Source organism: Gracilinanus agilis, chromosome 5 (assembly GCF_016433145.1).
Source record: "Gracilinanus agilis isolate LMUSP501 chromosome 5, AgileGrace, whole genome shotgun sequence".
Lineage (NCBI taxonomy): Eukaryota > Metazoa > Chordata > Mammalia > Didelphimorphia > Didelphidae > Gracilinanus > Gracilinanus agilis.
Genome location: NC_058134.1, coordinates 69,052,492 through 69,074,622, shown reverse-complemented (window position 1 = coordinate 69,074,622; position 22,131 = coordinate 69,052,492). Strand labels below are relative to the sequence as shown.

Sequence of the window (22,131 nt, the reverse complement as noted above, 5' to 3'; positions counted from 1 at the left end):
ACTTCTCAGAAATCTCTGCATTGCTCTTAACTAATGAGAGTTGCTAGAACCAAGAATACTGAGTCAATATGCTGATGATTATACTTGAAAGTATTGCACTAAAGACACAGGATTGGAATGGAATGGAACTCCTTCTGAGGATAGCCTATATGGTACCTCCAATAATTTAGTGCTTCTTTTTTACTAGCAGCTATTTAGCGCATTGTAAATTCGCAAATGCATTAATGGCAGTGAGATTCGCAACTTTATGGCTATTGAATTATGTTTGTAGACATATGGAATAATCATTAGATTCCCAATCAGAATCCTGAACGGCTTCCAGCCTTTTCTAGTTGTGTGAGTGTGTGCAAGTCATTAACCTCTTTCAGCCTTGGTTTCTTCATCTGTAAAATGGGGATGCCAGTATTTGGATTACTGAACTGCAGGGTTGGTTATTTATTAGGTAGACTATTAGTATATATTATTAAATATACTCTTAGATATATTAGATATAGATAATAGAGCAAGACTTACCTATTCTTTCAGGTCGAGCTGTTGGACTATGCCCAAAGCACCCCAGACCACTCTCACCGCTCTTTTCATTATGAGACCAAGGATGTAGAAGTGGCCCGATGTGGGGCTTTGGCACTGTGGAGCTGCAGTAAGAGCCATGCAAACAAAGAGGCGATCCGGAAAGCAGGGGGCATCCCTCTCTTGGCTCGCTTGCTGAAATCTTCTCATGAGGACATGTTAATTCCTGTTGTAGGGACTTTGCAAGAATGTGCGTCAGAGGTGAGTTGCACCAACTCTGTCCACTTGGCCACCACTATTAAGTGAAAGAAGTTCAGGTTTCCATTAGTTTTTAAAAATACATCATGGCGGGGCACGTAGGTGCCTCAGTGGATAGAGAGTCAGGCAAGGAGATGGAAAGTCCTCTATTTAAATCCTACCTGTGTGACCCTGAGCAAGTCATTTAACCCCCTTTGCCTAGCTTTTATTGCTCTTCGGCTTTAGAATCAATACAAAATACTAATTCTAAGACAGAAGGTAAGTATTTTAATATATATAATAGTTACCTAAATTTTATTTTTAAAATATATATAAAATATAATTACATTATAAATAATTATATTATATAAATAAATATAAATTATAAATTATAAAATTAAATTGAAATACAAAATGATGACTATAGAGAGGTTTTGGATAGATATCTGTCATGCATATACAAAATAATTATTAAATATGCCATAATTTTTGGAGATTATATTTTGTTATAATGAGTTCACCTTTTGGCAGAATATTGTGGGGAAACCTATACCCCTACTAAGTCAAGTAATTTAAATTCATTTGGAAGATTGTCAGGCTAGGAATCTGCAAATGAAGGCCAGGGTAGGGTAACCAAACACTGCCAAATTTAGGTGAAGCCAATTTTGAGAATTCATGCCCCAAGTCAACTCTTAGATAGTCATAGGAGGGGCGTCTATGGATTAGTGCATAGATAAGTGATGAGCTGTCTAAACCAATGACCATACTGTAAGCCCTCTTCAAAAATGTGTCAATAGGGGCGGCAGGGTGGCTCAGTGGATTGAGAGCCAGGCCTAGAGACAGGATGTCCTAGGTTCAAATCCAGCCTCAGACACTTCCCAGCTGTGTGACCCTGGGCAAGTCACTTGACCCCCACTGCCCACCCTTGCCATTCTTCCACCAAGGAGCCAATACACAGAAGTTAAGGGTTTAAAAATGTAAAAAAAAAAAAACAAAAAAACAAAAACAAAAAACAAAAACAAAAATGTGTCAATATACTTGCATATGTAGAGTGGTAGTGATGGTGAGGGGGGCAAGTAAATAGAAGAGAATCTCTTCTCCAGTAGCAGTGCTTACCATCCCAGAACCCTTGAATTAGCCACACATAGCTTAAATAGCACCTACTTAGCAAGAATTGTTAGTAATTTAGGACTTTCCACTCTGAAGTCTGGAAAATATCTTCTCCCTCCTCCCCAAGCATAGGATACCTTTTTTTGTCTTTTACACTGGGTGGAAGCATTCCTAATTATAGCTTTGGTAAAACTACAGTGGGAAGTCTTTATTATACAGGTTCTAGGGAAAAGTATTAGCACTTGCTTATTATTTTATATTGGGTTTTAGCTTTATAAAGTAATGCTTTGGTGGTAATAGTGGGCAAGGTTTAGTCCCTAATATATCTAAGTCCACATAATAATGAGCTGTGTTAAAATCAGATTTTTCCAAATTAACTAAATTCTTATTGGGAAGCCCTAAAGCCCCAGACGAACATGAAATTTATATATAGTTCAACTTGAAAGTGAAATTTCCATCATAAGGATTGAGTTTTAATTCAAGAAAACTTAATGAAGTGGTTTTTAAAAAATTATAAATTTTTATTCAAATTTTGGTTTCTTACCACAAGTGCATAAAACTAAAATTGGGCAATCCGCCTAATGGTGTCTTATGCAATACTCTGTTTTCATAACAGAATACTGTCAGTAAGATAGGAGAACTGGAATAAGTGTATAGGGTAAGGGATTACAAGAGGAAATTTTCATCATACTCTGCCAATATAATATGGGGGAGAGGCTAAGAATGTAGTTACAACTAAAGAGCAAAGATGACTAATAATAGAGTTGCTTTTTTTTAACTCCATCATCTCCTAGGATCTAGACTGACAAAATTTTATAGGGAATCCATGACAAATATTTCACATACACATACACGCACACACACACACAAATTAGGCATAGTTTTGAAGGGTAATCTCTGTCTGAGGCAGAGGAAATTTATAGATATTAGAGTTAAAATTTTAAAAATATTTTGTGGTAAAATTGGTTAACTTTTTAAATACTATACACACATGCATATGACATGTTTATATATATAATACATAAAATTGTATTTTAACTTATATTTTTAGGAAAACTACCGTGCAGCCATCAAAGCAGAGCGGATTATTGAAAATCTGGTGAAGAACCTAAATAGTGAAAATGAAGTTCTTCAGGAGCATTGTGCCATGGCCATCTATCAGGTGGGACCAATGATCCCCACAGCTGGGGTTGGTTAGATTCATAAAATTTCAAAGCTGGAAAGAATGTCATCAGCCAACCAGTTCAATATATGCTTTAAAAAAGACACACCACAACAACCTTGACATTTGGGCATCTAGACTTTGGGTGAAGACTTCCAATGAAGGAGAACCCACTGCCTCTCTTATGCAACCAATTCCCCGCTTTGAACAGCAATAATTGTTAGGAATCAACCAAAATTCAACTTTTTCCAACTTTTAACCATTACTCTAAATTCTGCCTTCAGGAACTTCAAAAGAACAAGTTTAGTCCCTCTTTCATGTGAAAGGCATTCAAATCCCCAAAGACAGCTAGTGTGCCTCTCATCACCCACCAACCTCCATTTTTCTAGTCTTTATATTAAATTTAGCCTCTAACAGATTCCTTAAACAGATAAGAGTATACCAACGTGATGATTTACTTAAAGTGAAGATTTGATTGATAATTAGATTTCCAAGAAGTGTTCTCCATTGGACATATTAAAAAAGTACTACTTGATTTAACATCTAATTTTCAATATAAAAAGAACTATAAAATATAGAATAATGTATTTGTATCAGTTGCCAAGTGGAACCACTTTTCAACTCAACAGATAAAAGGAATTATTGAGAACGTGATAGATATGGTCTAGTAAAATTTGTGATTTCATTGATACACAGGGATCTTCCATTACCAATGCAGATCAACATTTGTTCTGAAACTAAAAATCTCAGAGAGTTTCCTGAACTACTACTAAAATATTTTATTTTATCACAAACAAGTACTATAAGAATTCTCAAGTATGTTTATAGTGTTTTAAAATATTTAAAACATTATGCTGTGTGACCCTGGGCAAGTCACTTGAACCCCATTGCCTACCCTTACCACTCTTCTGTCTTGGAGCCAATACACAGTATTGACTCAAGATGGAAGGTAAGGGTTTTAAAAAAACAACACATTATGGTATTTAAAAACATTTTTACCTTATTAAATCCTCTCTCTGTCTCTGCTTCTCTCTGTCTCTCTGTCTCTGTCTCTCCCTCCCTTCCTCTTTTCCTCTCTGTCTTTCTCTTTCTGTCTCTTTCTCTGGGTTTTTGCTTCTCTTTATTATAACTCTGTGTCTTTCATAGTAGCCTTGGAAACACGTTTTAATGAGAACAAATGGACATACTGTGTATTTACTTTTTTGTTTCTTCCTTTATTTTATTCTTTTACTTTTTGTACATGAAATTTTTTTCAGACAGGATAGAAATCATAGAAAGTAAACACTCTCTTTGAAACATTAGTGGGTTACCTCCCACCTAATTAGGTCAGATTTCTGTGAGGAAATGACCCTTGACATGAATATTGAATGAAATAGTTAAGTGACTGGGGTGTAAAATGCTATCTGAGTCTAAAAGAAGGCATTGGAGAAGGTGCCATCATAAGTAGGAGAAGAAATGAAAATATCCTTGAAAATGGCTTTTCTGCCTAGGTCATTGACAAATAATAATTATTAGATGTAAAGACTGCTATTTTTATTTAATTTATAATGAACAACAGACTATAACTCAGAATCCATGTAATACTTGAAAAAAATATAAAGTTTTCTATTCATGACACATTCCTAGGGTTGTAGATCTAGAGCTGGAAGGAACTTCAGAGTCTTTCTGGTCCAACCCTGTCATTTTGCAGATGAGGAAACTGAGGCCCACAGAAGTAAAGCAGTTTGTCCAATGCTACTCAGATAGTAAGATCAGAGGTTGTTTTTTTTAACCCAGGTCATCTGACTCCAAGTCCAATGATCATTTCACTTTACCATGATGAGTGAAGCCAGGAGATTCCAATAGAATATAATTTTCATGCCTTAGTATTATATATGAGACCTTGACTTCAATTTTCTTTTCAGGATACTACCTGAGTACCATCTTTTTATTATTTATGGATTATATAACCTGAAAAAAGGGTCAGTTGATCAAAAAAAATTTATTACATTTTAAAATGTATCTCCAATATTGGACTAAAATGTGATTGATAAGGTGTTTAAGAATAAAAGATGAAATTCTATAATTGTAATCAAAAGGTCTGCATCCTTCATCACTAAGGGACTGTGGTACTCTTGGGTAGATTGCTGGATTTTACTGGCTAGATTTTCATAGGCTTCATTTTTTGACTCCAATAAGAATTAGTCCTCCATCCAACAAAGTTCATAGGAGAGATAGAAGGAGAAATAGATGGTAGAGATCATCCATCCCAAAGCTAAATCATGCTTAGGCCATAGGATCATGCATTAAGAGTTGGAAAGGAACTTAGAAGGCATCTAGTCCAACACCCTCATTTTACAAATGGAAGAATGAAGTTCAGAGACATGAGATGACTTCCTTTAAGTCATACCAATGGCAAGTAGCAGAACTGAGCTTGATCTTAGGTGCTGTGACTCCAAATATAGCTCTTTTCCCACTCTAACATGCTTTCATGTCCCATCAAAGCTCTGACCAGGCTTTGTTCATGGGGTTGATGACTGCGTATTGTGGGTTTTGTAAAGAAAAAGAAAAGACTGCATGCTGGAACTACATTCCCCAGCATGCTCCTGGGTTCCCACCCCACCCCCTTCTTCCTGGTGTGGGATTGGTCTATGAATGGACCAATCCCATGTTAGGGAGGGACTCCACTCACTTCCTGGTGTGGGATTGGTCTATAAAGGGACCAATCCTGAGTCAGAGAAGGACCTTTGCATCAGACTGGGGAGCCGATTCATGGGGGTGCAGAGAGGAGAGTAGGAGCTAGCTTTTTTTTTTTTTTTTTTTTTCTAAATAAAGACTTTTTTGTCTTTCTTCTGCCTTTTTCTTTATTTTCACTTCCTGCAGTATATAGGAGGCAGTAGCAAAATTGTCCCATTTTCCTCTTCATGGAAGCATAGTAGAGATCGGCATTCTGAAGTGAATTATGAAGGGTACAGAAAGTACTCACACCTTCCAGGGTCTTAAGGAGGGAATTTTCAAGCTAAAAGGCTCATTTGGAAAATTGGAGTTGGAGGAAACCTTGGATGCCATTAAGTCCAACCCCTCGTTTTACAGATGAGAAAACTGAGAACCACTATGGTTAAGCGCCTTGCTCTGAGAGTCACATATCTAGTAAATGTCTGAAGCTGGACACGAATTGAAGTCTTTAAGATTCAATCTTGCCAGCTGATTCAAAGAGATCTTAAGGGTCCATGTTTGGTTCACATCATCGCCTTATTGCAGAGAAGGATTGTGTTCCATTTTTAGGAAAAAGATGCCACAAAATTAGAAAATTTAACTCACTGTTCAAATGAATCCGTTCTGCTAATAGATTCCATAATGGCATACTATCTAATAGGAGCTTTTGCCCTTCGTCCTTTTGTCTAGTGTGCTGAAGATGAGGAAACTCGGGACCTGGTTAGGCTCCATGGCGGCCTTAAGCCACTTGCAGCTCTGCTTAATAACACAGACAATAAACAACGTCTAGCCGCAGTCACGGGAGCCATATGGAAATGTTCAATCAGCAAAGAGAATGTGACAAAGTAAGGATAAAACATTTAATTTTATGTGAAAAATTCATAGAAATGAACATGCTTTCTCCTAAGATCATACTACTGAAATATAGGGTTAAGTCTCAAGGCATTTATATACCTGCCTCACAGGTCAGTTCTGGGCTAACCTGCTAATAAAAGGAATTCTTGGCACTGTGGGAACACCTGCCCTGGCAATGATTCCTCTACCTAGGGAACTTTTCCCCTTTGCCAACAGGGTAACTTCTGGTGTAAACTGACTGGGTAAATATGCTGCTTGACTCTGTGGGTAGGCAGCCTTTTGAAATGAAAATACCTCAACTTTACCTGAGGGAGATTTGGAACCTGGGCAGTTTTAGGGAGGGGGGATGGGAAATGAAGCTTCTAGGGTGGTGGCTAAACCAAAATGTTCATTAATTATTATTGAGCCAGTCAATCTATAGAAATAGCTAGCAGAAAAATATGATTCATAAGTATATTTTCAAATATGTTTATTCATTAAAAATTTAAATAAAAGTAAAGTTTAAGAGGCACTTATTTTTTTTAACTCCTAGATTTACCATCTACTCTTAAGTGATTGTTTGGCAATATGAGATTAATTTTTCAGTTTCAAAGTACAAGAAATGATTTATTGATTTCACAAATTCAATTTAAAAATACACTATCTTGATGATAAAAATAATAGAATAGTTCAAAAGGAAGATTTTCTCCATTCCTAGTATGATTTTCTTTTATGGGAAGGGTTCATTTCCTATCAATGTAATATAAATTTTTTTTAATCTTTCATAGTACATTTTGTTCTATGTCTTGTTTCCATATTGCTGGAATGTTAGCGTTAGAGATCTGGGCCTTTTTTTCATGGGAAGTTTGGGGTTTCTTTAATAGAAACTGCAATTTTCTGATCATCCATCCAGCTCCCTGTTCAATTGTGTATCAAGCTTGTTTTCCATCTAGACCAGGAATCCTTAACAATTTTCATATTGTGGACTACTTTGGCAGTTTGATAAAAACTTCTGAGAATAGTATTTTTAATGCATAAAATAAAATCCATAGGAGTAGGGAGGAACTAATTACATTGAAATAGTAATAAAAACAGTTTTTAAAAGTTCTTGGTTGCTAGGTTAAAATCCCTGATCTATACTAAAAATCTAATTAGTGTTTATTAGTATGTGTATACCCCCCCATTTATATATATAGTGTATACATATCCATACACACATAGTCAACCTTTGTAAGATCTCTGTCTAAATGTGTTATAATTTGTACAATGAATCAACAAGTCACATTTGATCTCTATCTAATGTGTTTTTAGCTTTTATCTAAAGTGGACATCTCTGTTATGTTTAAAATGAAATAAGGTGACCAGAGAGGGAAGGCAGTAAGCATTTATTATGGGCCTGTGGTGTGCCATGTACTTTAGAAATAGTGTCCTATTTGAGCTTCACAACAACCTTGGGATAATAGGCTACTATTATCTCTATTTTATAGTTGAGGAAACTGAGGCAGACAGACAATAAATGACTTTCCCAGCTAATGTCTAAGGCCAGATTTGGACTCCTGTTTTCCTGACTCCAAGCTCAAACCTCTATCCTTTGTTTCACCTAGCTCAGACATTGGCTTGTCCATTGGTAATTATTCCATCTTTCTAAGCTCCTTTGAGATGAATATTTAGCTGAAGTGATATAAACCACTATTATTTAAGTTATTCATTGAATCTGAACAAATAGAATATAGCAAAAGTCAGATTTAGTATATGATAAGGAGCATGAGTACATGATTTAATGTTATTAACATTTTAAAATGTTTAGTTCATCTAAGAATTTAAATGAAAAAATCTTCATAAGATGGAAAAATAATTTCTTAAAAAAATGTTTTGCTGTTTCTTTCTCTTCCCAATATTACAATATAGATTTCGAGAATACAAGGCGATTGAAACACTGGTAGGACTTTTAACTGATCAGCCTGAAGAAGTGCTTGTGAATGTAGTTGGAGCTTTGGGAGAATGTTGTCAAGAACAGGAAAACCGATATATTATCCGGAGATGTGGTGGCATTCAGCCACTTGTTAATTTGCTTGTTGGAACAAACCAGGCTCTCCTTGTGAATGTTACAAAAGCAGTGGGTGCTTGTGCATCGGAACCGGAAAGCATGGTGTGAGTGACATCCTTGAGAACTCAAGCAATTTTATATAAGTAGCAACATGGAATAGAGAAGCAAGGGAATGTAGTCAACAGAAGCCTGGTCTTGCAGTCAGAAGGACCTTGGGGCAAACCCACCCTCTGACTTGTGCTGGCTATCTGACTCTTGGCAAGTCACCTAATCCCAGCGCCACTTGAAGGTTAAAAGCTGTAGACAAATGGCTGATAGGTACCAGGGGAAGGAATTTCTGTGCAATAAGTTCCTTATAGTCATGACATATCCCCAAAACAAAATGAAAAACAAGATAATGCGAAGATGTATTTGTATGATGATAGAATAGTAAGTATAGGTAAAACATACAAAAACAATGAAAAACTAAAATGGACTACAATATTTATATAATATAGAGAATGGGGAGTTTTAGGATATAATGGTAAGAGAGGACAGAGTTGAAATCCTCCTGTAGCCATTTACATCAGGACCACTTTGTCTCTTCTTTACACTTTAGGTTGAGTTGTTTGATAGGGGTGGGATAGACCTGGGAGGCAATTATAGAAGTGACAGGCACCATCTTTGGAATTGGTGCTCATCTAGAACTTTGTACTCATTAGTTTGAAAGTTTCTATCATGCCTTTGCCAGCTGTGACACCATAGGAACTGCTTGATGGTCTTCATCCATTTTCTTGGGACAGTGGAAAGAGATACTCACCTTGGTCTTTAAGATCCAGCCTCATGATTTTTTTTTTTAATAATTCAGTCACAGGTAGTATTCATCATTGAAAAGGTTGAAGGAATTGTACCTGCTTGGGTACAACTTCTTGATGGAAGAAACACTTTACTGTGAGATTACCTACAATCTGAAGCAGAATTCTAGTCCAGCAGTGTTAAACCCAAATTGAAATGGATCCCTGCCAGATGTAGTCAGACTGACTTAGAAAACCATTATCTGTGTTATATTTTTACTTAGTTTTTTTTTTTTTTAAATTTTAAACCCTTTTAACTTCTGTGTATTGACTTATAGGTGGAAGATTGGTAAGGGTAGGCAATGGGGGTCAAGTGACTTGCCCAGGGTCACACAGCTGGGAAGTGTCTGAGGCCGGATTTGAACCTAGGACCTCCTGTCTCTAGGCCTGGTTTATTTAGTTTTAAAAATATTTCCCATTTACATCTTAATCTGGGTTGGGCCACACATTTGACACTTCTGATTTAGACTGGTTTTGGGTTCCCTCATGGAAAATTTATTGCTTCAGTTTCTGTGGCAGGATAATGGTAATGGTCTAACACACATAGTGAGGTTAAATGAGATGATGTATATAAAAGGCTATGCAAACTTCAAAGCACTATAAAAATGTTAGTCAACATCTCTTTTTTGAGACATTGTGTTCCCTTGAGCAGCTCATGCATTCCCATGGATGACTCATTTAGGACAATTTTTGGCTTTGGATAACTGACTCCAACATCTTGATCTCCAGCCCTAACCTCTTTCTAAGTCTTTATGTCCTCCTGTGTCTAACCAAGACTATCCTTTTTTCCTTCAAATCTGTTCCTTTTCCTGATTTATTTCTAGTCATGACCTACATTCTTCCAGTCACCCAAGCCAAAAATTTCATTGTCACCTTTGATTCTTCCCTTTTCATCCTATCCTCATCCAAGGGCAATAAGTTGATTCCATCCCTATCTATTGAACCTCCTCTCTAATCTATTGATCTATTCACCACTATCTTTTGTTTTAAGTACTTGTCTTCCATTTCCATGGTCCTGTTTAGGTCCTCTTTTAATTTTCACCTGTATTATTTGTTGACCTTCCAAAAGTCTTCCCTGACTCTGGTTTCTCTCTGTTACACTAACCAAGATTCTCTTTTCTTCAAAACCCTTAAGGGTATCCCCATTGTCTTCCCAATGAAGCCCAAATTCCATAGCCTGTCATTCAAAGCTTTTCACTCCCATGCTCCAGCCTGACTATTTCTCTTTCACATACTCTATCCTCTTACCAAACCAATGACCATTTCCTGAATTACTTCTGCTTTTTTTTATCTCTGTGTCTTTGCTCACTCAATCTCTTTTGTCCTGAATGCAAAAGATATTTTGAGTTGTAGGACCCTAGGTTCAAATCTTGCTTCTTCTCATCTGACTCTATATGTAAAAATAAGGGAACTAGTAATAAACTTCCAGGAGAAATGCTCTCTGTGAAGCTTAAATTCATTTATAAATAAGAATTAATATCATCATCACTATTATTTATTACTTGGCTATTTAAGTCACTGATTATCTACTGTAGGCTATCATTCTAGACCTTTTTTTCATTTGTATAATGGAGAGATTAGATGAAATGCTTCTGTTATTTCTGTGGGCTTTAGTTTTTTTCATCTATAAAATGGGTGGATCAGATGCCCTCTAAAGGTGCTTCAAATTCTACAGTACCTGGTATATAATAGGCCCTTAATATAAATGCTTTTGTCCTGATTAATCCCTTTCAAATCTATATCTTTGATACTATTATCTTGTGATCCATCCTTGCTTCTCATTTGGTGTGGTTTTGATCTAAGGTCTTTCAATAATTTCTTCATAAGTCATTTAATTGATACACTGGTGGCCTTTTTCTTGGTCTTTTGATGTTTTTGGCTACCAGAATAGTATATGGACTACCCAGCCTTCATTCTCTATATCAGTGGTGTCAAATTCAAATAGAAAGAGGGTTACTGATGCAGATAGAAGGATCCCTGCAGGCTATATATTGACTTAATTAAAATATGTTATTTGTGTTTTATTTTATTTTTATTCATTTTGGTAAATTTTCCCAATTACATTTTAGTCTTGTTCAGGCTGCATTTGGGAGTATTATGGGCCATATATGATCCATGGGCTATGTGTTTAATATATAACTAGCCAACCTTCTTTAACATCATATATGTTGATGTCATATTTTCAAAATCGCTTTGTATCCCTTTTTTTGTAAACCTTTACTTTCTGTCTTTGAATCAGTACTTTTTCCAAGGCAGAAAAATGGCAAAGGCTATGAGGGTTAATTGACTTGCCCAGGTTCACACAAATAGGAAGTGTTTGAGGCCACATTTGAACCCAGGACCTTCCATCTCTAGGCTGACTTTCAGTCTACTGATAAGCATATTTTCACTGATTTGAGGGCATAAGGGTTAAAAATTAAAAGTTGTGGCAATTGTATAAAAATGTGGTTGCCAAAAATATATTATTCAAGTCCCAATGACTTTTAATGGTAGTTTATTTACGAAAGGAGAAAGAGTGAAAGTAAGGAAATGATAGAGTAGATAATTACTCTGGCCCAGCCTGAACCAGACAGAGCTTCAGAGGCCCCAGCAAAGAGGGGCCCAGAGATAAATTAAACAAGGGTCTAGCTATGTGGCCTCCTCCAAGATGAGGGACCTCTCTGGAGGCTAGTACTTCCAGAAAAGCCAGGAAAAGGAGTCAGCCTTTTCATTCACCCACATGGTAGTTGAAAGGGAGAGATTCAAGAAAAGTCTCACCAAATTTCAGAGTCTCGGGTCCATGAAGCAGATCCTTCATCAGCCTCCAACTCCAACTCCAACTCCAAACTCCGAAGAACCCCTCCACAGGAAGTTGCCACTGCTTTTAAAGATGCTTCTTTGCTTTACTTCCTGTGCATTCCTTCCACTTTACGTGGACCAATTGTAGCTTTAGCTTTGCTTAGGACTGCCCATGGGGCAGTCAGTTGTTTCTGATTCATCACCCACTATAGGACACGTGAGTCACAAGTATTTTTAAGAATGACTTTTAAAAGGCAGTTCACTGAGTTCAGGAGAAAGGCTTGAAGAAGAACCCAGCTCCTGATAGAGTGATCTTAGAGCTAGACAAAGAAAACAAAAGGCACATGGGGCTGACAGAGCAGAGGTATAAGCAAGGGTAGCTGTCACAAAGAAAGGGGCCAGGACTCTGGAGCAAATACTTGGGTTGATTAGGCATGAATAATGTCCAGATAGAAGCTGTGATGTTGAAACCACTTCTAGTCCCACCAAACTATAGACTCCAAATGTGGTGATCTATCTCCTTCTTTCCCCACCTTCCCAGCTACTTTATTGGAGTCTGAAATCTTTTCCTCTGGGGAATGGAGGTAAAGCCTGGGAGGATGATCTATTTACCTTTCTATGTTTTAAATGTTTTCTTTGTCTTTATAAAAATTAGTAATCACTGACATTTTATACTCAGAATTATATTTATTGGGAATACATTTGGGAGGAAGGAACTAAGGAAGGAAACATGCCCAAGAAAGAGCGAGAGACAGGTCCAATACTGAAGTGTTTTGTCTCTATCTGGGGGCTCAGAGCTAAACAATATTACTTAAAGAGAATTATATACCCCTCAGTACTGTTTCCTAGCATGAATAAACAGTAACTTATCCTTGAAAAAAAATATCTGGGCACCATCCTCTTATTGCCACTATGTGGATCTCATCTAAATGTTACTCAGTCCTGGGACTGAGTACAGTTAACACATCACTAGGAAACATAGATTATTTTTATATTTTTCTTAATATTCTTTATATTTTAAAAGTGCATCACTTTATATCTTTAAGGTACAGTTTCATTTTTCAATATGTGCTAGTTTTATTGTTGGTGTGACTTTTATTTATCTTCAGTTAATTTTAAGTTTAGATTTGTAAAATGAATCCTATAAGTTAAGTTTAGAATTAAGATTCTAGATAGAATTATAGTTAATCCTCCCTAGATATTATATTTTTCTTTAAGTGTTTCTATAAGGCAGACTGTTTTCAAACCCCAACCATCTGGATTTTCCACAAATCTGAACATTAGAGATCCATGTGATCCAATCAATTATAGCTTCTCTGTCTTAGAATACAATTTGTAAGAATTCTTATTAAAATAATAGAACAAATCATTAAACTGCTCCTTAGGGACTGCAACTATGATTTCAGTGGTTTAGGAGAATAGTCTACAATAAGTAAACTCTTACCAATGCAAGTTAGTACATTCTCAGCAATTTAAAATCTTTGAGAGTAGACAAGTGCATGGAGAGGTTGAGTAATTTGTCCAATATTACACAGTCATTATGTATTAGAGATGGAACTTGAACTCAGATCTTCCTGCCTCCCAGGCCAGATCCATTTTGATATACTGCATCTCATAAACTGCTCCTTACTTTTTCATTAGGGATAGAACCTGTTAAGCTCTATATACATATGTATGCATATATTTACATATATAACACTTTTTTTTTAAAACCCTTGTACTTCGGTGTATTGTCTCATAGGTGGAAGAGTGGTAAGGGTGGGCAATGGGGGTCAAGTGACTTGCCCAGGGTCACACAGCTGGGAAATGGCTGAGGCCGGGTTTGAACCTAGGACCACCTGTCTCTAGGCCTGACTCTCACTCCACTGAGCTACCCAGCTGCCCCATATAACACATTTTAAAGAAATAAAAGCTCTAAGCTAAATCATTTCTCTAGATAGGTTTCAATAAGGACCAATTGCTGATTATTGATTTTAGGAAAACCTTTAACCTTCTTCCAAATATGCTTTTATTTTCCAATATTCCTAAGCCATTGCCTTACTTTCTGCTCATTTTTGGATCCCTTATAATCTACTTTTTCACATTACCACTCATACAGTGAGATTAAAAACAATCTCTCAACAGCTAAACTCAATGGTTTTGTTCTCAATTCTCATTCTATCTGACCTCTTATCCCTATCCACTACATTCTCTTAGACATTTCTCCTACTGCCTTCATTTCTTTCTGTGACATTGTTCTCTTGATTTTTCTTCCTATCTTACTGCTCCTTAGTTTCCTTCATTGTATCTTTCCTCTGCATACTCACTGAACATCTTTGAAGGCTCTACTGTGAGCTTTTTTTCATAAGATTCTCTTTGTCGTGATCTCATTAGCAACCATGGAGTTGTGATCTCTTTTCTAACCAACTCCTAAATCTATCTATCTATATATCTATCCAAGTGTCTGTTTGTCTGTCTTTAGCCCTAATCTCTCTTCTATTCTCTAGGCTTTCATTGTCATCTACCTGCTATAAATATCTGTCTGGATATCCTATTAGCATCTAAAATGGAACTCCTCCCTTATTTCTATCTCTATTCTAAATGTCTCTATTTTACTGTCACAACCCCACTTTCCTTTGTCATACAGATTGCAAACTTGGAATCATCCTTGACTCTTTCCTCTTTCTTTTCTCCTAATTCAGTCATTTTCCAAGTTTTATCTATATTGCTTCTCTAATATTTCTCATATCTCTTCCTTTCTCTACTCACATAGTCTCTTCCTTATTCATGCCCTCGTTATCTCTTATGTGGACTATTATTTTAATTTCCTGATTGTTGTCCTTGCTTCCAGTCTTGCACATTTCCAAATCATGCTCCTCTCAGTTGCCAAATTGATATTCCTAAAACCCACCACATTCAACCACATCATGCCCTTCCCTTCAGAATCAGCAGTAGATTCCTCTTGCTTGTGGAATAAAGCACAAAATCCTTAGCCTGGCATTTTTTTTATTTAAAAAAAATTGATTTAATTAATTGATTTAGAATATTTTCTCATGATTCCATGATTCATGTTCTTTCCCTCCCCTCCTCCCATCTGCCTCCTGTAGCCAACAAGCAGTTCTACTGGGTTTTACATGTGTCATTGATCAAGACCTATTTCCATATTATTAATATTTTTGTTAGGGTGATTATTTAGAGTCTACATGCCCAATCATATCCCCATCAACCCATGTGATCAAACAGTTGTTTTCCTTCTTTGTTTCTACTCCCACAGTTCCTTCTCTGGATGTGGATAGCATCTTTCTCATAAGTCCCTCAGTGTTGTTCTGGATCATTGCAGTGCTGGTGGTAAAGAAGTCCATTACATTCAATTTTGCCACAGTGTATCCATCTCTGTGTATAAGGTTCTCCTCATTCTGCTCCTTTCACTCTGCAACAATTCCTGGAGGTTCACATGGGATTCCTCCAGTACATTATTTCTTTTAGCACAATAGTATTCCATCACCAGCAGATACCACAATTTGTTCAGCCATTCCCTAATCAAAGGGCATCCCCTCATTTTCCAATTTTTTGCCACCACAAAGAGTGTGGCTATAAGTATTTTTGTACAAGTCTTTTTCTTTATTATCTCTCTGGGGGTATAAACTCAGCAGTGGTATGACTGGATCAAAGCTAAGCCCAGCATTTAAGTGAGAAGACTCTCATGGATCTTTGGCATGCATTCCCTATGGAATGCTCTTGGTAGTCCTTCCACTAACAAGAAGAATCCTGATGACCCTGTATGTGTCTTCTTCACTTTGGTTAATCTACCTATATAGCTTTTTTAATTTTTCCCCCTTAAAACAATAAATTCAGTGAAAAACAAAACAAAATAAAACAAACTATGCTATAGCAACATAATTATCCTGAAAAATCAATGACCCAAGTATCAAAAAATCCTTGGGTCACTGAGAAATATGTGACTTGCCAGGATCAGATAGCCAATATGTTTTTTTTTTTTAAACCTTACCTTTCATCTTAGAATCAGTACTGTGTATTGATTCCAAGGCATAAGAGTAGTAGGGGTTAAACAATGGGGGTTAAGTAACTTGCCCAGGGTCACACAGCTAGGAAGTATCAGAGGCCAGATTTGAACCCTGGATGTCTCCAGACTCTAGGCCTGGCTCTCAATCCACTGAGCCAACCATAGCTATCCCATAAAGCCAGTATGTATTAAGAGTCAGGACTTGGAACCAAAGTCTTCTTGACTTTGAGGCAGATCTTCTATCCACTATGCTACACTGCCTCATAGGAAAATTAACCTGTATAATATGCTCATTTCCTACAATAAATGTTTGGTATCTTTCCTCCATGCAATTAACTTATATTTATAAAATATTTCTTAAACTTTTCATGACCAGTGTTACATGATCATGTAATAAAATATTCCTTTTTCATAATTATGTATAAGGATAGAATTAAAAATCACCATGGATCCTATAACCCCAAATTTCCTGGCTTTTGTGGTTTTCAAGATAATTATGCTGCTATAGCATACTTTTTTTTTCACTGGATTTGTTTTAAGAAAAAAATTTTAAAAGCTATATTTCATTCACATGAGAAAGGAGCTGGCTTCGGTGGCTGGCAGACCTTTCTTTTGAATTGGTCATATTTCCATGGAAGCAGTATAAATGGCCTCTCTGGGTTTCCCGTGATCATCAAGTATTATATGCCTCTTATTTGTTTTGTATGAAGAGTAGTCTTCCTTATTTTCACATTTCACATTTTATCCTTTAGCTATTCTCTTTTTCATAAACTTGCTATGGCTGCATTGATATGATGTGATCCCTCCAAACACTATGTAGTCTAAAACCAGACTATCATCCCACTGGCTCCTTTCTCAGCCTCCCCATCTCTTTTCTTTTCTGTTCCATGATTTGTCAAGGTTCTAGGCTCAAAGCATTCTGATTATCTCTGACTTCTGCCTCTCTTTCACCAGTCTTCTATAGTTGATTGCCAAATCTTGTCAATTCTTCCTTTGAAATGTCATTTGGATCTTTGTTCTTTTTTTTCTCAATGCCAACTATTTCCATCCTTTTCATTTCCTACTTCAATTTTTGCATTTTTCTCCTAGCTGTCCTCCCTCCCTCTCTTCCATTTCCCCTTCAATCTATCTTGCACACTACTGGAAAAATTATCTTCCTAAAATAAAATATTATCAAGTCACTCCTCTGCTTGTGACTGATAATGGATATCTCTCTCTCTCTCTCTCTCTCTCTCTCTCTCTTTCTCTCTCTCTCTCTCTCTCAAGCCAAGCCTAATCACCTCCTCAAATTCATTACTTTCTGGTCCTGCTTGGTCCTAGATTCACAGGCATATCACAAATATCATAGCCAGTCGGCACCTAAATAGTTTTCTCCTCTTTAATATCCATGACATCTGACTCTCCCCCCCACCCCAAACAACTCCTCATTGACAAACCACTTCTACAAAGACTTAAGTCTTTGAACTTCATTCTCCCCATTTCGGAAATAGGCACAATAAGACCCATGTCTCAGGATAGTTACAAGGAGAGCATTCTATAGACATAAAGTTATTCAGAAATGGGAGGATTGTGGGAGGGGAGGATAAGGGTCACAATTTTAAAAATTGTCTACAAACATTAACTGCAGGAAGCCTCATCTCATGATCAGTGCCCACTGTAAGGTGTTAAATAATGATTCCCTATTATTATCTTTATACATGCATTCTGACCAGTTTGTCATCAGTCAAGTGTTCTGCCACCCACAAACCTCCTGTTCTAATTGTCTTTGTGGCTTGATGAGCAGAGAAGCAAAGTGCCTGTAAGCATAGCAGAGGACTCTCGTTAAGGCTATTTAGACAGGGCAAACATCTCTCCACTTCTCACCAAGCCTTTCCTTTGGGGGAAAATGGGCAGCTTGCTGGTGGGTCCCAGTTTTCCCTTGGGCAGTTTTTGAAATTTGTGCTGTGTTTTTTGTATGACTCTGAATCTGCATAGGCTTGGACACTGGTCTTTCTTAATCCCCCTTAATGCTAGTGATTACTCCTAATTTTCCACACATACAGCTTGCTGGCATGCTCTCACCCCTATTAGACTATAAGCACCCCGAGAGCAGGGATGGTGTCCTGCTGCTCTTTCTGTTCCAACACTTATCACAATATCTGACACATAATAAATGTATATTGACTGACTAACTGATAGATTTCTCTCTCCTGGGAAAGGAATTTTCTAAGGGTATATTGGCAATTCTGAGGTCTATTTTGATTTTGATCTCCTGCTGGCTAGTATCCTTTATCAGATGATGTTATTCCTAATTTTCATTAGTTCTTATCAGTAAAAGGTAAGATCCTGGAGGGCAGGAACTATTTCAGTTTTTTGGATTCTGCTTTCCTGGAGTTTAGTTAGCACAGAAGGAGCATTATAAATGCTTGTCTGATTTAGTTAATAAGTGCCCATCATGTTAGAGAATTCATAGATTTGCAGGTAGTTTTTCTACTTCTGGTGGGCTGAGTTTCTGGAAGACACTGTAATAATAATACTTTAATTTAGTTTGCAGAGTGTTATATATATTTTCTTATTTGACTCTCTTAACTCTTTAGGGTAGGTACTATAACTATTCTTGTTTTACAGATGAGGAAACTGAGGCAAACAGGGTTGACTTGTTGTAGAACTAGTGGTTGACTCCCAAGTCCATTGCTCTTATTGTAAGGAGGAATGATGTCAGTGACTTTCCCATTGAATTAATATTAGAAGGGGACAGGTTTCTGATCTAGGACCTAAAGAAATACTATATAAACCAGCTTTAAACTGTATACCTGTACATTGTAGTGGTTACCAGTTTGGTGTGTTTAATTCACCCTCTCCTCCTTGAAACTCTCTTCTCTCCAGGTTCTTGGGACACCATTTCTCTCCTTCTCCTCTTACTGGACTGTTTCCTTTGCTAGATCCTCCTCCAGATCACATCTTTTAGCCATAGGTGTCCCTCAGAGTTCTGTCCTGCACCCTCTTTTTTTCTTGCTCTATACTACTTCCCTTGGTGATCTCATTGGCTCCCAAGACTTAATGACCATCTCTGTTAATGATTCTCAAACCTGCCCTAATGGGACCACATTAGACCTACAACACATCTGAATGTAGCCCCAGAAGGGTGGCCTACACCCTATTGGAATGTAATTGGGAAATATTTTTAAAAATAAGTAAAAATGCTATATAATATATGGCTCCAGGGATACATCTCTTTTTGAGTTTGACCAATAACATAGTGGTTAGGAAGTCCTGGGAAGGAAGGCAGCAGGAGAAGTAGAAAAGATACACACTTTAAATTTAGAGGATTTTGGTTCAAATCCTGGGCCTGATTAGAATCCCAGCCCTCCCAATGACTACTTATATGACCTTGAGGAAGTTACCTAGTATCTTTGGGCCTTAATTTTCTCGTCTGAAAAATGGCTACAAATTTCCCCAGCTCTAAATCTATGATTATGATCTTACATTAGAGTGCTGGACTTATCAGAAATATCTGTGTTCTAATCCTTTCTCAGATATTTGCTAGCTTTATGATCTTTGTTAAACCATTTACTTTCTCTGGGTTTTCTCATCTATTAAATGAGGAGTTTGAATTCCATCCATAGGGGTCCCTTTCAGGGTTCAAATCTTTGATCCTATGAAAGTATATTAAAGTCAGAAGAATTAGTTTTGAATTCTAGCTGTGCTGCTCAATAGCTGTTTGGTCTTGAGCAAATTATTTCTTTTTGGGTCTCAGTTTTTGTTATTCAGTTGTTTTTTAGTTGTGTTTGACTCGGTGATCCCATTTTGGAGTCTTCTTGGCATAGATGCCAGAGTGGTTTACCATTTCCTTCTCTAGCTCATTTTATGGATGAGGAAACTGAGGCAAATAGAGTAAAGTGATATACCCAGAGCACATAGGTAGTAAGTATCTGAGGTTGCATTTGAACTCAGGTATTCTTGACTCCAGACCTGGCTCTCGTTCCACTTCCCCTTGGACCTCAGTAGCTTCATCTATAAAATGTAAGGATTGAACTAGAAGATTCCAGAAAGTTCTTTCTTGCTGGAAATCTAAAGATCTTATAAAAGGATCAACTCCTTTTTGGCTTTGTTTTATTTTTTAAACTCTGCCAAGACCCTAGACTTTTGTGACAGATTTGAATTTCATGATTCCCTGGAGTGGCTAACCAAAACTTACTCCGAACTTGGTCTCTTTTTCAGAATAGTGCTTAGAGATGCCATATAAAACCTCTGAGGCTTCTTTTGAAGGAAGTTATTTTCTAATCATACTTTTTCGCTTAGTGATGATCATACAAGTCTGGCATTAATTTCTTCCCTCAGCCCCCTTTTTTTTTTTCAACTTTGCTTCTTGATTTCAGAACATATGGATTTTACTTCCATTTCCTAATGTTGAGGTTTAAGAAGAGCTTTATACTCTCTTTAGCTAACCACATGTAGTCTGAGCCATTGTCATATAATACTATTTATCGGTGCAGTTTGCAGCAAATATTGTGAACATTTTTTAAAACATGTAAAATTGTGGTTTCAGAATAGTCATGTCAACAGGGCCAGAATTCAACCCCACAATCTTACCAGAGCACACGATGTGGAGTTTAGTACAACACTGTTTGTTTACTTTTGTATATGTGGTTGAGCTTGGCAAAAGACCCAGCCAGACTTCTTAACGGGTTCTGATGAATGTTAGTGTAATGAAAAGGATTGAAGAATATAACAAACAGCTGCCTCATTTTTTTGGGTTCGTTTTAGTAGTTTAGAGCAATGGAAATTATCAATCAAAATCAGTTTGCAATAGATAAAATTTTGGTTGCCACTAGAAACTGAAACTGTGTTTATGTAACTTAGAATGGTTCTCCTAGCCACTGGGCTGAGTGGTGATTGCTATGGCGAAGTTGGAGATCTCTAAATAAATAGTTTACTTTTGCCTTTGTAACATCAACAAATTATTGTAAAATGCATTACTAAGTGACTATAACCACAGGATTAACTAGAGTACTTCTATAAATAAATTCAGAGTAAGATGCTAATCAAAACAAATAAATAACTTCTGATAATGGACACCGTATGGTGTAGAGAGTGTAGGACCAGGGTTGGAAGGACCATCTAGAACAGCACCCACGTTTTACAGGTAAGGAAACCAGGGCCCAGAAAAATTAAATGATTTGCCCAGAGTCACACACATTATCATCATATGGGTGGGATTTGAACTTGTCTCCAGGGCCAATAATGCTTTCCACTTTGCAATTTTGGTCATATTAAGATTCATAAAACTTCAAAGTAATTCTGCTGCATTAGTGAAAGGTAGGTGGCTCTAAGATAAGCCACCTACAAGATGGTTCAATTAAATTTAATTCATCATCATTGTCTTCTTCATTAATAAGAATTTTAATGAAGTTGCTATGTTTTAGGCACTGTGCTAAATGCTAAAGAGAAAAAGGCAGAAACACAGTCCCTGCCCTCTAAGAACTCATGGTCTAGTAGGGGAAACAACATACAAATGACGACGCTGCTTAGTCATTTCAGTTGCATCTGACTCTTTGAGACCAATTTGGAGTTTTTTTTTTCCTGGCAAAGAGTGGTTTGCCATTTCTTTCTCCAGTTCATTTTACAAATGAGGAAACTAAGGCAAACAATGTTAAGTGACTTACCCAGGGTCACACAGTTCATAAATGTCCAGGACCAGATTTGAACTTATGAAGATGAGTCTTCCTGTCTCCAGGCTTGGCACTCTATGCACTATGGTGCCACCCAGCTGGATGTACATACAGATAATAGAGCATAAATGGTAGGTAATCTCAGAGATTAACAGTATTTGGGTTTCAAAGGATAGAAAATCAGGAAAGTCCTGTTGCAGAAGGTGATAATGGAACTGAGTCTTGAAGAAAGCCAGGTGGTGGAGTTGAAGGGGAAGAACATTCCAGGCATG

The 22,131-nt window shown here is 37.0% G+C and overlaps 1 protein-coding gene across 1 annotated transcript in view; it reads left to right on the top strand.

Moving 5' to 3' along the window:
- ODAD2 (outer dynein arm docking complex subunit 2) overlaps nt 1–22,131 on the top strand; it is a 203,015-nt gene that overhangs the window by 82,956 nt on the left and 97,928 nt on the right. Inside the window, exons 11-14 of the mRNA XM_044678938.1 lie at nt 526–771; nt 2,909–3,019; nt 6,404–6,558; nt 8,456–8,698. Of these exons, the coding sequence (XP_044534873.1) occupies nt 526–771; nt 2,909–3,019; nt 6,404–6,558; nt 8,456–8,698 (755 nt within the window). The remainder of the gene's footprint in view (nt 1–525; nt 772–2,908; nt 3,020–6,403; nt 6,559–8,455; nt 8,699–22,131) is intronic.